This window comes from Sceloporus undulatus, chromosome 5, assembly GCF_019175285.1.
Source record: "Sceloporus undulatus isolate JIND9_A2432 ecotype Alabama chromosome 5, SceUnd_v1.1, whole genome shotgun sequence".
Classification (NCBI taxonomy): domain Eukaryota; kingdom Metazoa; phylum Chordata; class Lepidosauria; order Squamata; family Phrynosomatidae; genus Sceloporus; species Sceloporus undulatus.
This window is the reverse complement of record NC_056526.1, coordinates 64,722,986-64,736,991: the sequence shown is the minus strand read 5'-3', so window position 1 is coordinate 64,736,991 and position 14,006 is coordinate 64,722,986. Positions and strand designations below refer to the sequence as shown.

Genomic DNA, 14,006 nt, shown 5'->3' with positions numbered 1-14,006 from the left:
CTCCTCTAAGGCTCCAATGTAGCTCGTTCTCCATCATTTGTCAAACACAGAATTTAACAATTACCTTTCTCAAACAGATATATTTTGATATTAGCAAATAAAGGGAAATTATGCTGCAATCCTGCCTATACTTATATGGGGACTGAAGTTAATGAGGCTTACTTCTTTTTGCACATGCATACAATTGTACTCATATACAGGGCACCCACACCATATGCGAGCACACAATACGTGGCTTCAAGCTTATGCTGAAGCTGCACTGCCATTAGACAAATGGCACATGTGCCCGTAGCACGCAAGCACATGACCCATTCTTTGCAATGGGGTGCGAGCATGTGCAGAATTCCCCTTATGTGGGGGGATCTGAAACAGATCCCCGGCATAAGGGAAAGGCCCACTGTACTAAAAGCACATAAATTTTGTTCCACATTTTCCATATCTTATCTACTGTGTCAGTATAAATATATTATGCACTCATCATGGTGCATTAAGGGAGATACTATCGAGTCCATAGCGGTTGCTGGGGCATTCTGGGAGATATATATTTAAATAATACACTTTTCAAGCTCTGATGCACAAATCACCACACCTTGTAGTTTCATGTGCAACAGTAAGGAGAAGATACTTGAGCAGATTGCTGTCCTCAAATGCACATCCATTGTGGAAAAGGACTTTAAGGAGATATGAAACCTCTCCTGCCCAAAACCTAAATGAAATTTTTCTTCTTGTGTCTTTTTTTTTTAGTACTGGAAGGGAGACTTGAGATTTTCTAGCCTGAAGAATGAAGACAGTGGCATGTATCAATGTGTTGCAGAGAATATACATGGAATGATTTATTCAAATGCAGAGCTGAAAGTTATTGGTTAGTTTTTAAAAAAATATTTTGCATTATTTCAAACCATTGTAAATAAAATATGTTATGCGTTGTCAGTGGCATTGGTTATTTCTGAGCTCAATTTAAATCACTAGTTTGGTCTTCTAAAATCTTTTATATTGTGGAACTAAATATACCTGTATGACTTTGTGACTCCATCTGTGACTTTGTAAACTCTAACATCTTACTACAAGGGCCTCCTCTGAATGCTCCCACCACTTGAAGGAGATAGTAGATTGTTTCACGTGAAATATGATTTTTATGGAGACACCCTGATAATGCAAAGCTTGGTTCCCAGGAGACTTTATCTGGATGCCTCCTGATGTTATTTGCAAGCCATTTTCATTTCCCTGGGACACTGGAATTCTAATTTCCAGTCTAAGCGGTTCTGTATTGTGTGTGGTAGGAAAATGCTTAAATGACATTTTTGACTTCACATATTTATATTTTTATGGGTGTGATATTTTACTATACATTATTTTGTTGTGCTTACCTAGCTTATTCTAGAAATTAGTTGAAGGGATAGTATATGTATGTAATTTTCTTTTAAAAAAGTAATCAGAAATACAAACTTTGCTCAATTTAATGGATAGATTACCCATTAAAGTTCTAGCCGATAACAAGAACTATTTTCATTATTTGCAAATCTGCTATAAATATATACTTGTCTATTTTAGGCTATTTTGGTTCGTAGACATTAGAAAAGTAAATTAAAGTGGGCCTATGGTCAGGGCAAGATGGCTTCCCACATGTCCCTCCATCCTTCCAGAGCAGGGACTAAACTGGTCAGTTTTCTCACTGTCCTTGCCCTGCCCTCACACATATTTTTCTCCTGGTGAACGAAGTAGATCCAATTATAGCAAAATGTATTTACAAGGAGTGTTACTTACCACATTTTTCATTTAACTATGCTGGCCAGTCTCAAAATTTCTGGCTATGTGCATAGTATGTATAGTAGCTTAATAGAAATTCTTGTGCTGCCTTCAGTATCTTGGAACAAGATACCTATCTTGACATTTTGAAGATTTGCAAATGTGTTTATGCTTAATCACATTATCAATGTATTAAGCTGATTAAATTCATTACTAAATAGCACATTTCTTCAATTCTGCCTTGTGAAAGATGTAAACAGCAATTTTATATATGCTTCCTGAGAAGTGAGGTAATCTCAGTAGACAGGACATGCTTCTGAGCAGACACGTAGGCTTGTACTAGTGTGTTACACAGCTGTATACTTATCTAGCAATGCATGTCTTTCTCTACAGTTTTAGCTCCAACTTTTGAATTCTACCCAATGAAGAAAGAAGTCTTGGCTGCTCGAGGAGGTCAGGCTATAATCGAGTGCAAGCCCAGAGCAGCTCCTAGGCCAAAACTCACATGGATCAAAGGAGCAGATATTCTTAGAAATTCAACCCGGTCAGTATTACTGGTTACCATGGGCAACTCATAAGGTGTGAGCCACTGTTTCAAATGGATCATACTACAAATAGCCAAATACTTCCCAGAAATTTGATAAACATCCAGTTTTATTGTTTGCCTGGAACAGGAGTGTGCTGGGAAACACCAACTGATCAAAATAAATACACAGCTTTGGATTATATCTCTCGGAAACACTCAGCCACCAAGGGGGATACTGGGAACTGTTGTTTAAAAAAGTAACTTTTCCAGTCACAGAATAGATTGCTAAGTTTAGCTTGGTGGGTCACATCAACCTCCTTCCTACATTACCCATATGTATATCTGCATCTCTGAATTCTATGTGTTGAGGGAATGTCTGAGGTCCCTGAGTACAGGTTTTCATTCTTTAGATATTTGTTCAATGCACTAATTTCAGAATAGGGAAGAGAAATGAAGGTGGATGCAATGTCTGGGGAGCATCCAACACCAGAGACGTATTCTGAGGGGCCCCTTCATGGAGGCAGTACATGAAAGGGGTTCTGGTATTGTATATTTGAAATTATGTGGTGTGTGTGCACTGGTAATTCTATAATCCAGCAGTGGCACTCCTAACTATTTTTTCTTGGATTTGGTTTTGTGGATAAGTTAATAGGAGACATTTCTTACAATATAGTTCTATTCTTAGCACAGTATGATAAGAACCAATATACATAAACAATCAAGTGCTTCTTGTCTACTAAAGCTGTTCTAAAGTTAACAGTGGAAGGAAAGGTGTCTTCCAAAATGGGAAGGATCATTTCTTTTTTCCAATGTTGGGCTGTAGGATAGTTACCTGGTGGCCTAGACAACATGGGAATGGTTTCTCTTCCATCACTATGCTGCAACACAACAGTATAAAATAGGAAGAATCACCTAGTTGTTTGGACAGCAAGATAGTTCCCTGTTGGTGCGTTGTACTAATGCTCCACAGCAGAAGACAGAAAAGTGCCCCTCCTTTGCCTTGGCAACTATGTGACTATCTTCTGGCATTGCATAGAAGAGCAAAATGGTATTAGTCACTGTAACTGAAAAAAACTGTGGGAGTCACTATTGTATATACTCATGTACAAATCGACCTCATGTATAAGGCTAGGGTCAAAATAATGGATTTTGATATTGAGGGTAATAATGGATTTTGAGGTTGAGGGTAAAACTTAGGGGGCTATAACGAAGGATAGAAAGGGGGAAATACCACTTCCATCCCTCCTCCTCCTTCTCTGGACCTCACTTGACCACCTAACACTGATTCCCAGGTGCTGGAGGAGAGGTTTTAACATCGGATTGAAAGGGGAAGCAAGTAGTGTTAAATGGGGATTTTCTTCCGTGGGAAGAGAAACCTTGCAGATTGAAGTGAGTGGCGTTAAATGGGAAGTTTTTTCCCCTGGGAAGAGAAGCAAGTGGAGTTAAATGGGGAAGTTTTTCCCTGGGAAGAGAAGCCTTGCAGATCAGACTGGGAATCTCTTTCACACACACACACACACACACACACACACACACAGAGAGAGAGAGAGAGAGAGAGAGAGAGAGAGAGGCAGGCACCTTGCTTGTTTTAGGACCTTTCTAAACAGGACCAGTGTACTGACCCGTATATGTCAACCCAGGGTTTTAGGGTCAATTTTGGGGCCTAAATTTCTTGATTCATAGTCGAATATACATGGTAATTTAAAATACTTAGTGTATTGGGGGTGGGAGGGCACAGATCTTGTTCTTTTTTCTGTGGCCTGCCTCAATTTCTGCAGCCTATTCCTAGACTTTTAGGTATGACGGTCTGGCACAGATGATAAGGAGATAGGGTGAAGTCTCTCATGCTTTAAAAATTACACAATTCTTATTTCTAAAGTGCATAATTTATATGTGCATTGCAGGTGAGAAACATCACATATGGAAAAAGACTAGCAGTGATTTTTGTAATGTGTGAAGTGAGCCCTATTCTTATCACTGATTCATATGTTGAAAGTAGTGCTGATGACTGAAAGCCTACATAGCCATTATGATACTGAGTTAAGTGGATCATGGGTTTGATTCTGTAGAAGGCAGATTTCTGTGTTCCTAAACCCAGTGTTCTTACAGTATAACAGATTTATGTATTCCTTTTTAATAAAATAGAGAACAGTTTATTTAATAGAGAACAAGTATATTGGAGCTGTCAAAAAAAAGCATAAATTATCTCTGATCAACATTCAGCATTTTGTGATGAGCTACTGATATGGACTGTGGAGTCTATTGAAGACTAAAACAGGAATATTAAACTACTGGTGATGATTGGATGTTCTAATAATGTGCTATACAGGCTTTGTTTTTAGACAAAAGAATAATGGTATAACCCCATATGTATCTACTTGGAGTTCAGTAGGGCTTGTTCCCATGCAAGTACTGTATACATCTGTTTGCAACTGGTCACCTAAATAGTAGCTGTGGTCTTCCATGTGACCTGCCCTTTTTGTGGTTCAAGGTAGCATTGATGTTTTGTCATAAAGACTTTGCAAAATTAGTAGTATAGTGCTTCTGTTAATTAAAATGTATCTTTACTTGATAACGTAATTCTGAACATTTTTACATATTTACTTGTCTCCATAAAATTAGTCCCAAAAGAAAACCATGTCTTGTTAATTTTGGCCCCATACAGACAGGCCAAAATAAAGCTGCTTCGAATCACTTTGGAGGTATGCTGTTTAAATGATGCATGCATAGTTAGAGTCCGGAAACCGCGCCAAAGCCATGATCCAGTCCTAAGGACTAAAGTGCAGCTTTGGCACAACTTCCGGACTCTTTAGTATGCATGCATCATTTAAACAGCATACCTCCAAAGTGACTTGAAGCAGCTTTGTTTTGGTCTGTCTGTATGGGGCCTTACTTAAATTATGAATAGGTGATAAAGTGCTTGTGAACATATACGTTAGTGGGAGTGATAAAATATTTCAATTCCTACAGCCTAACCTTGTTATTGAGGTATTTCAATGGGTCACTGGAGATTTAGAGTGTCATTGGTTCATGTGGTCTGTTCAAGGGACTCCTCATATGAAAGAAGCTAATCACATCTCTGTTGGATAGGGTTTTTCTTTTCTTCTGATGTGTTTCCTAACAATTTTTCTTTGAACAGGATACGAATTTGGTATGATGGAAGTCTAGAAATTATTAATGTGACAGCAGCAGATGCAGGCAACTACACTTGTTTTGTAGAAAATTTCAAAGGAAAAGCTAACAGTTCTTCTGCTCTTTTGACCACAGGTAATTTATTCAATATATGTAAGCTAAATTCCCAATGCACATAGAGAAGAGAAGAGAAGATTTCACACCGCTGATTACTGTTGCATGTCCAGAGACCAGATCAGCTGTATATGAATACTTCAGTATATCGAAAAATTTACTGAGAATACATTGTGCACAAAAGCAGCCAAGATAACTTGAATAAAAGCAAAGAAAATACACTAAAATTCAATTAAAATACAGTGAAACTGATAACAAAATAAAACCAAAGTAGCGAACAAGGAGAGATAAGAACTTTATAGTTATACACTAACAAACATTAAGAAGTTCTCATTACTTGATTTTTAAAAGAAACCTTAAAAGATAGAAAAAAATTTAAATGGTATCCAGGAAGGAAGTTCCAGAAGCTAGTCATGTGACAGATAAGAACCTAATCACAACTCTGTTGGATTGGGTTTAAGCATTCTCTGCCATCAATCATTTTTTTCCTTTATGCTTACTGATTTCACAGGTCACATAGGGCCTCTGCATGGCACAGTTCATAAAATTAGCAATTATATGCATGCTTCTTTTACAGTAAATAGTAGGCAGGTCCTGATAGAGCAAGGGACTCTGGTGGAATGGGCAGGGAGTGATATTTTGTTTCCAACATGGTACACATTGGGAGCTTCACACCTGCTCTTTGCAGCATGTGAAAAGGTTCCCTGATTTTAAAGATTGTCCTTAATTTTTGTTCTCTGTTTCTCTTTATAGACTTTTTCCTAAAATATGACTGCATTTTTGTTTGTTTTGTTATCTATCTATCTATCTATCTATCTATCTATCTATCTATCTATCTATCTATCTATCTATCTTTTTAATATATTGGAAGAAACCCTGAATACAGAAAGAAAATACCTCAGTATTTAAAATGCTATTGAAATTGTTATTATTTTATCATTTCTCAAGGAAGAGGGAATTTCACAACAAAGTAACAATGGCATTGCATAATGGAATAGAGCATGAACATCTTAAGACATGAATTCAGATGGAGTTGTAAACAAACTGCTCTCTTAGGCACATCTCCCTTGGTCTAATGTTATTGTTCCTATAATAAAATTGGCCTAGTTTACATATTATTATAAATATTATTGTGGTAGTCTCTATGAAATATTTTATATAATTAAAAATGTTCCATATAAATATTAAGATGGCAGTCAGGCGTACACATATATGGAAGTAAATTTCATCCTTATCACCAAGAAGATTTAGCAGAAATATTTTATATATGTTGACAGTCATGCTTTCCACTTTATCTTTTTGCTGCACAGCTCCTACAAGGATAGATCTAGCTCCAACTAATGTTGATGTCATTGTTGGACAGAATGCCACCATGCAGTGTCATGCATCCCATGATCCCTCTTTAGACTTGACTTTTATTTGGCTTCTCAATGGATATCCAATAGATGTTGATAAAGAGAGTGAATATTATGAAAGGAGCATTATGGTAAGATAACATGTATTTTGTCTGGTATACTCACACTTGCATGGACATGATTTATCTTTATAGTCTTATTTTCCTATAGTGGATAAGCACTAATCCATTCCAGGTATTGAGGAACTTTCCTCATAAAAGCAGTTACCTAAGTACTGTTACCAAAGCATAGAAAAGCTAGTATGTTAGGAATTATGATGTTGTGCTTGTTCGTAGAAAATGCATTTTGATACATAAGGGAACATCCCAAATTCTATTAATTTTTATTGACAATCATAAGGGCTTTTAAGACAATGTTGATCTAATAATTAAGGCACTTCAAAGATGTACACATGAATTGGATGATATACAATTAGCCAGGGGTGTAGCTATGGGAAGGAGATGGCATTCACCCTCCAAACAGAAATTTTACCTCCCTCCCACGAAATGTTCCCTGTATTGCCACATTCCAGAGAGTGAGACAGTGAAAATTGTTTATACCTAAAATTATTATATTTGGTGTACTCACATTTCCTTTGTAACTTGGCCTGCCAGTCTAACCTTAGTAGCAGCCTTTTTAATCTGGAGGAACCCTTGAAATAATTATCACGTTTCAGGGAACTGCTTCATAAAAAGTATTTATCTGTAGCTCAAAGCAAATGAGGGCTTATAAACAATCTCGCACAGAACCCACACTGACCTTCCACTGAGTCCCAGAGCTATGGAGAGCCTGAAGGGTCGGTCATTCACGCTGCATTTTATTTTGGATTTCAATCTGGTTTAAAATTGGGAAGTTCCCACTGGCACTATTTTTTACCCACCTGGATCGGGGCAAATCCCCCTCAGAGCAGGTTTTCCGAAAGCGGGGTTTTTCCTATTTCTTTTTGGAAAACCTGGTTCTTCCAGGCTGCCGGCAAGTGTGAACTTGGACCCAGTCATGATTGGGTCAGGTTCAGGGGGAGCGATAAAGGTCAGAGGGTGGGCAGTGGGCGGAGCATGCCTCCTGTCTCGCACCGGTCACTTTGCAAGTGGCATTTTTAAAAATTATTTCTTTGTGTGTGCATGTGACATGTTAGAGTGAGTTATAGTAATCCACACAAGATGTAAATAAGGCATATGCCATTATGGCAAAAAGTATGCAACAACTGGAATTGTTTGGGAAGGGGCAACCTGTGCAAAGGCCAAATTACAGTGTGGATCCTGCCACCCTCCAGCAAACATTTGTATATATACTGAGAGATACATTTAACAGGAGCAAGAACATCTGTTCTTATGGTAAATCTATGAATGAGAGACCTCCAAAACAGCCTGTCTTCAACAGCCCTGCTCTGGTCCTGCAGACTCAGGCTGTGACCTCTTTGATTGACGCTACATCTCCATTGCAGAAATAATGCAGTTTAACATTGCTTTAACTGCCATGGCTCAATGCTATGGAATTCTGAGATTTGTAGTTTTGTGGGATATTTAGCCTTTTCTGTTAGAGACCTCTGGTGCCATTATGAATTACAAATCCCAGCATTCTGTAGGATGGGTCCATGGTAGTTAAAACAGTGTCAAACTGCATCATTTCTGTAGTGCAGATGCAGCTGGAGTCTCTCCCTCTGTAACGCAGTCTTCTATGAGTCTAATGAGTCGTGCCATCTCATGATACTACCAAATGTTGATAGCCTTAGCTTGGTCATTGTGGCTTCTGGAAATAGTACAGGTTTGATTTGTTCTGGGATCCATTAATTTATGTTTTTGTATGTCCAGGGTATCCATAGAACTTCCTTTTAACACACATTGCAAATGAGTTGATTCTCTTCCAGGTCCTTTTGTACTCCTCTCCAGCTTCCATTTCCTGCCTTCTGGTTCCCACTATACATTCTTTTTCTTTATTTGTTTTTGAACATCTGTATATTGAAAATAAAATTGGAAAACTGAATAAAAGGAGCCCTGGTGGTGCAGTAGTTAAATGCCAGTACTGCAGTCATTCACAGCCACCAGGTTTTGAGTTCAGTCCCAAGCATGGCTCCGGGTTCCGCTCAGCCTTACATCCTTCCATAGCTCACTAAAATTAATACCTAGATTTTGGGAGGCACATGTTGTAAACTTCTTAGGAAGTGCTGAAGTGCACTGATAAGCGTTGTGCATTACATTTTGTGCAAAAATTATCAATCCCCCCCCCAAATGTTCCCAAACATCATCTAGAGAGTGTGGGGGGATTTATCACCCTCTTTTTGCCCCCAGGCCATTTGGACCTAGGAAATGCCTTTTTTTGCAACAGGTTAATAGAAACCCATACCCCCTTTCACCTTCTTTTCTGCATTAGTATGAGAAGGATCAAGAAAGGAGAAGGAATGATGCAACCCTCTAGTTGCTCTTGGGTTGCAAGTCCCAGCAGCATAGCCAGCAAAACCAGTGGTGAAGAACCCCGAGAGCTACTGTCCAGCAACTTTGGAAAGCCACATAATTCCCACTTCTGGGATAGGCAGAGAAACTGTATTGTGTGTGAGTGTATCACAAAATAGTTGATGAGTGTATGGTGTTGATGTGTCCCTTGGACATGCAGACTCATTTCCTTTAATCTGCTAGAAAACCTAGGAATATTGGCCATGGAGAGGTGAGTGTGAACCTGGCAGTTTTAAATCTATTATCCTCCTCATCCCTGCTTTGGTACCAAGGGTAATTTACTTCCACATGCAGTTTTAGTCTAAAATTGTCTTCTTTCCCAGCTTGGAGTTATAGGCTGCACCCACCAGATGGCAGCCTTGAATAAGGTTTGGGATGTTTGGCTGGGTGGGGTGGTAGGAACCAAGATTTCAGGCAAACTGTTTTTATCCACTAAAGTGTAATTGTGATGAATTACACTAAATATTGAAATATGAAACATCTCTGTGTTTATCGCTATTAAATTCTGCTGAATGTTTTGTCTCATAACATTATGTTGAATAAATGTCAGGCATTTCTCAGAGCTTTTGTATCATTCACAGCGATTACTATATTTTGAGAGCTTGAATAATATTAACAGTCAAGAATGACAGGATATTAATGAAACTGACTGTGATATCTCAACAGATTAGTGTATCATAATGCAGTCAGCAATGCAACAGAAACAAATTTGCATTCATTACAAATGTAGGCAGCTTTTGTAGGAATAAGTGCCACTTACTGGGAGTAAGTGGCACTTATTTCATGATACTGATATTACATCTTGTTTTAGAAACTAGTTGCTGTTTAAATGGCTTAGTTTCATTCGTCAAAACCTAGTAGTGGTGGTGAACTTCTAAGAGAGAGACTTTGCTAAGCTGTGAACTTCTAAACAAAATGGAAAATAAAAATAGAGAAATATTTGGTTTATTTTAATTTAATTTTGGTCAAAGATGTAGTGTCTTTTTCTTGATGGCAAAACTGAATAATTGTCAACTAGGAGTGCTAAAGTGGAGACCTATCAAGCCATTTGATGGGATGGAATTGTTGCAGCTTTGTCCACAATCAAAGAGCTAAAAAAGGGCAAACATGAAAAGAAGGGGAAAAGGAGGGGGGCAGGCAAAGTATATATTCCTCTCCTGAGCAGAAGCAGGGCCAGGGTATTATTGAGAAGCTTTGGTAAACTAAAACTGAAATTGAATCTTTGAAAGAAAGAAAGAAAGAATAAATACTCAATAATTATTCAAAATAAAGTATTTATTAAAATTGTCAAAGTGGTACAACTACTGGCCCAACTGGAGTTAAACATGTGATCCTAAAAGCAATATCTGAAATTTTTAAAATAAATGTTATATTCTGGGATTCTTATATTTTGGGGGGCTGAGAGGTAGTAAATCTATTATAGACCTCCCTGTAAGGTAAATCAGGGTGAGAGAAAGAAGCCTAATGTCACCCACTAAATTTTATGCATCACTAGAGTGTGGCTCTCCAAAATCTTGGTTCAGCACCAACCACTAAACCACAGTGCTGGGTACAACAGAATTTGTCCCTAATGGCGGCACAGCCATATGCTTGCACCACCACTGGGGTCAACGGATGGCTTGCTATCCATGGATGTTTAAATCCATGGATAGCAAGTCTGCAAATACCGAGGTTCCATTGTATATACAAAACCTATCCCTTCATTCCATATCAAATCCTGGACAAAGACAAGCTAGGTCTGGTACATGCAGTGGGACCTCCATATCTGTGGTCTTGCCACCTGCGGATTTAAGCATCCATAGATGGCAAGCCACGCATTGTTCCCAGTGACAGTGCGGGTACATGGCCACGCCACCATTAGTGACAGCTCCCATTGTCCCTAGTGGCAGTGCATGCACACAGCCATGCTGCCATTAGGAACAATGGGACTTCACCTGAAGTCCCATTGTCCCTAATGTTGGTGCGGCCCCATGCACATGTTGCCATTGGGGGACAATGAGACTTAAGGTCTCGTGGATTTTGGTATCCATGGAAGGGATCCAGAATGGATCCCCTGCAGATACCAAGTCGCACTGTATTATAAATTCCTAGTTAGATGTGCATGTGTGAAGTATGAGTTGTCCAAGCTTTGTCCTCTTCCATTCTCTGTACAGGACCAGGAAAACTGGAAATTGAAGAGTGCAAGCTGTCATGATTTTTTCTAGTTTTGTCACCCTAACAATCTTCCAGATTTTGTTCTTGAAGTTATGTGTCTGGAGCAGGATGGGAATTCCCTTGGTGTACCACCCATCCATTGCCCAACAAACTGCTAAACTGAGTTAGAGTTTCTCAGACATGATATTGGGTTCAGTACTCCAATATCTATGCTGAGTCTATCTTGGTGAGAGAAGTTCAGGATTCTGTAGCCTCTACGGCAATCATAGGAGTATACCAAATGACTACCCTCCATTCCACATGCTAATGGTCTCTTGACATTCTGTTGTTTCCATTCTTGATGGGATGATAGTGACCAGGATATGGGGCCCATTGTCACAGACAGATCTCATTATACTAGTTGTTATAGCCATAGGCACTCTGCAAGGTTAGAAAGGTCATCTCAGAGAAAAATAGATTCAATTCCCTGACTATTGGGGGTGGGGTGGATTTTCTGCTGTCACAACTGGTGCTTCAGTTGAAACTTAAACTGATCTTTGGGATAGGGAAATGACCTGGTCATATTCCTGGCCACCTTTTTCCTTTTTACTGAGCCAGATTTCTTGTTTTCCCTGGGAACCTAGGACAATGAAACAGTAGAAATACCGACAGCAGAGAAGAAAGATGAAGGAAGACCTGGGACAAGTCCAGCAGAATACAGAACAGAGTTCATATTATGGCCTATGAGTGGTGGTGATGTCAAATAATTGCACTTTTCCTCTGCCATTGCATTTGCAAAGTTGACTAGTGGTCCACATTTTGAAATGCCATCAAAGACAGTGGAAAGTTGAGGAACAGGGTGGTACATAGCTAGTTAAGGCAGCTGCTGATTTCATATTTAAGGATTGTTAGCCTTGTATTAGTCCACTTTCAGGTCTAAATTTGAGACCCAAATAACATTGATTGCCCTGGTCCGCTATCTATATCAGCAGCTAGACAGCTAGAGCATATTTATGTTGGTTCTTCTTGGTGACTGTGCATACCAGCCATAAAGGCTGGCCTGGGGGCAGAGTCAGGGCGTGGTGTCCACATGATGTATGCCCTGACTCCAACCCTGGGGCGGTGTGATGCCATGAGCCACTCCACAGGGCGCAGAGTGTCACGGCACTCATCTGACAATGTGTCCAAACAACACAGCGCCAAAGCAGCTCCTTAAGGCCACGGTGCTATGGCTATAGTGCCATGGAAAAGACAGATTCGGGCCACTGCGTGCAGTTGCCACGGACCTGATCCGGTGTGGCTACAGGCTGTACAGCTGTTGGTCTCTTGGCAGATTTCTATGCTAGCAACCATGGTATCATTTAGAACTCTTTCATGGAGATCACTTAAGGAAATACAGTCTTGCAATAATTCTGGTCCATCTTTGGGAATCAGTTTCAAAAAGTGATATTGGGGAAGTTTTGTTCAATCCCATATAGTGGCCTATAAAATATTAAATAATTTAAGTCCTGGATACTTAATCCTCTTTTCATACAAGCTTCATAATATTTGACAATATTTGCTGCACCATCAAATCCCAAACAGAATGATGCCTGGTGCAATTAATTTTTCAGTTCCATGACAATGCTGCTGTTTTTTCCAAACAACTTATTAATGCTGTTGTGTCTTGCTTGGGAAGGAGTTACATATTACAGGATGATGAATAAATGATGGATAGTTCTTTTATTTGATAAATTTTGACACATTCAACAAATGAATTGTTCAAGTCTAAAAGCAGATCACAGGAATCATAAAAGTACCCCCGTCCCCCCGCAAAACTATCAACTATTAGAAAAAATACCACCAACAACCACAGTTCATAGGAAAATATTAGGTTTCATATATTCATTTTTTTTCCAAACCACATTTTCAAGGCATGTCAATAACATGGAATTCCTTATACCATAATATAGAAAATGATATAAAGATATCTAATGTAGGGGACTGATGAGAGGAATATGTTAACTTCTCATGTGACAGCAGCAAAACTTAAAAATAGTTTACATATAAGCATGGAAGAATATTTTTTAAATGTAGATCTTTTGCTTTCAACTTTCATCAGACTTCTAAATGGTAAACTGCATGTATCCTTTAGAATATCTCACAAACTTTTATCAACATTTTTAGTTTGTAATTCAGCTCTTCCTGCAGCTCTTCCTGTAGCCAAATTGAGGCTTACAGGGAAAATATAATTGAGCATTAATTTATATGTAGTGGCTAAAACATACTGCTGACTATGCTTATTATCTGCTTGGTAAGCTTTATTTTTTCCCTCAGAGAGAACCAGCATTCCCATGGAAGGCTGGCAAGCTTGATTACAAACCACTAAATGTTTGATTACTCCAAGAATTTGTGTGCAGACACCATCTAGATATGAAGATTACTGTATGCTTCCTACCTCAAATCTGCAGTTGCATAACATCAATACAAACAATGTCAGCAACACAAGGTTTCCATGGAACTGTTTGGAGC

The 14,006-nt window shown here is 38.9% G+C and overlaps 1 protein-coding gene across 1 annotated transcript in view; it reads left to right on the top strand.

Moving 5' to 3' along the window:
- CNTN1 (contactin 1) overlaps positions 1 to 14,006 on the top strand; it is a 219,719-nt gene that overhangs the window by 171,520 nt on the left and 34,193 nt on the right. Inside the window, 4 exon segments of the mRNA XM_042469611.1 lie at positions 745 to 862; positions 2,140 to 2,290; positions 5,412 to 5,539; positions 6,829 to 7,008. Coding sequence (XP_042325545.1) covers positions 745 to 862; positions 2,140 to 2,290; positions 5,412 to 5,539; positions 6,829 to 7,008 — 577 coding nt within the window.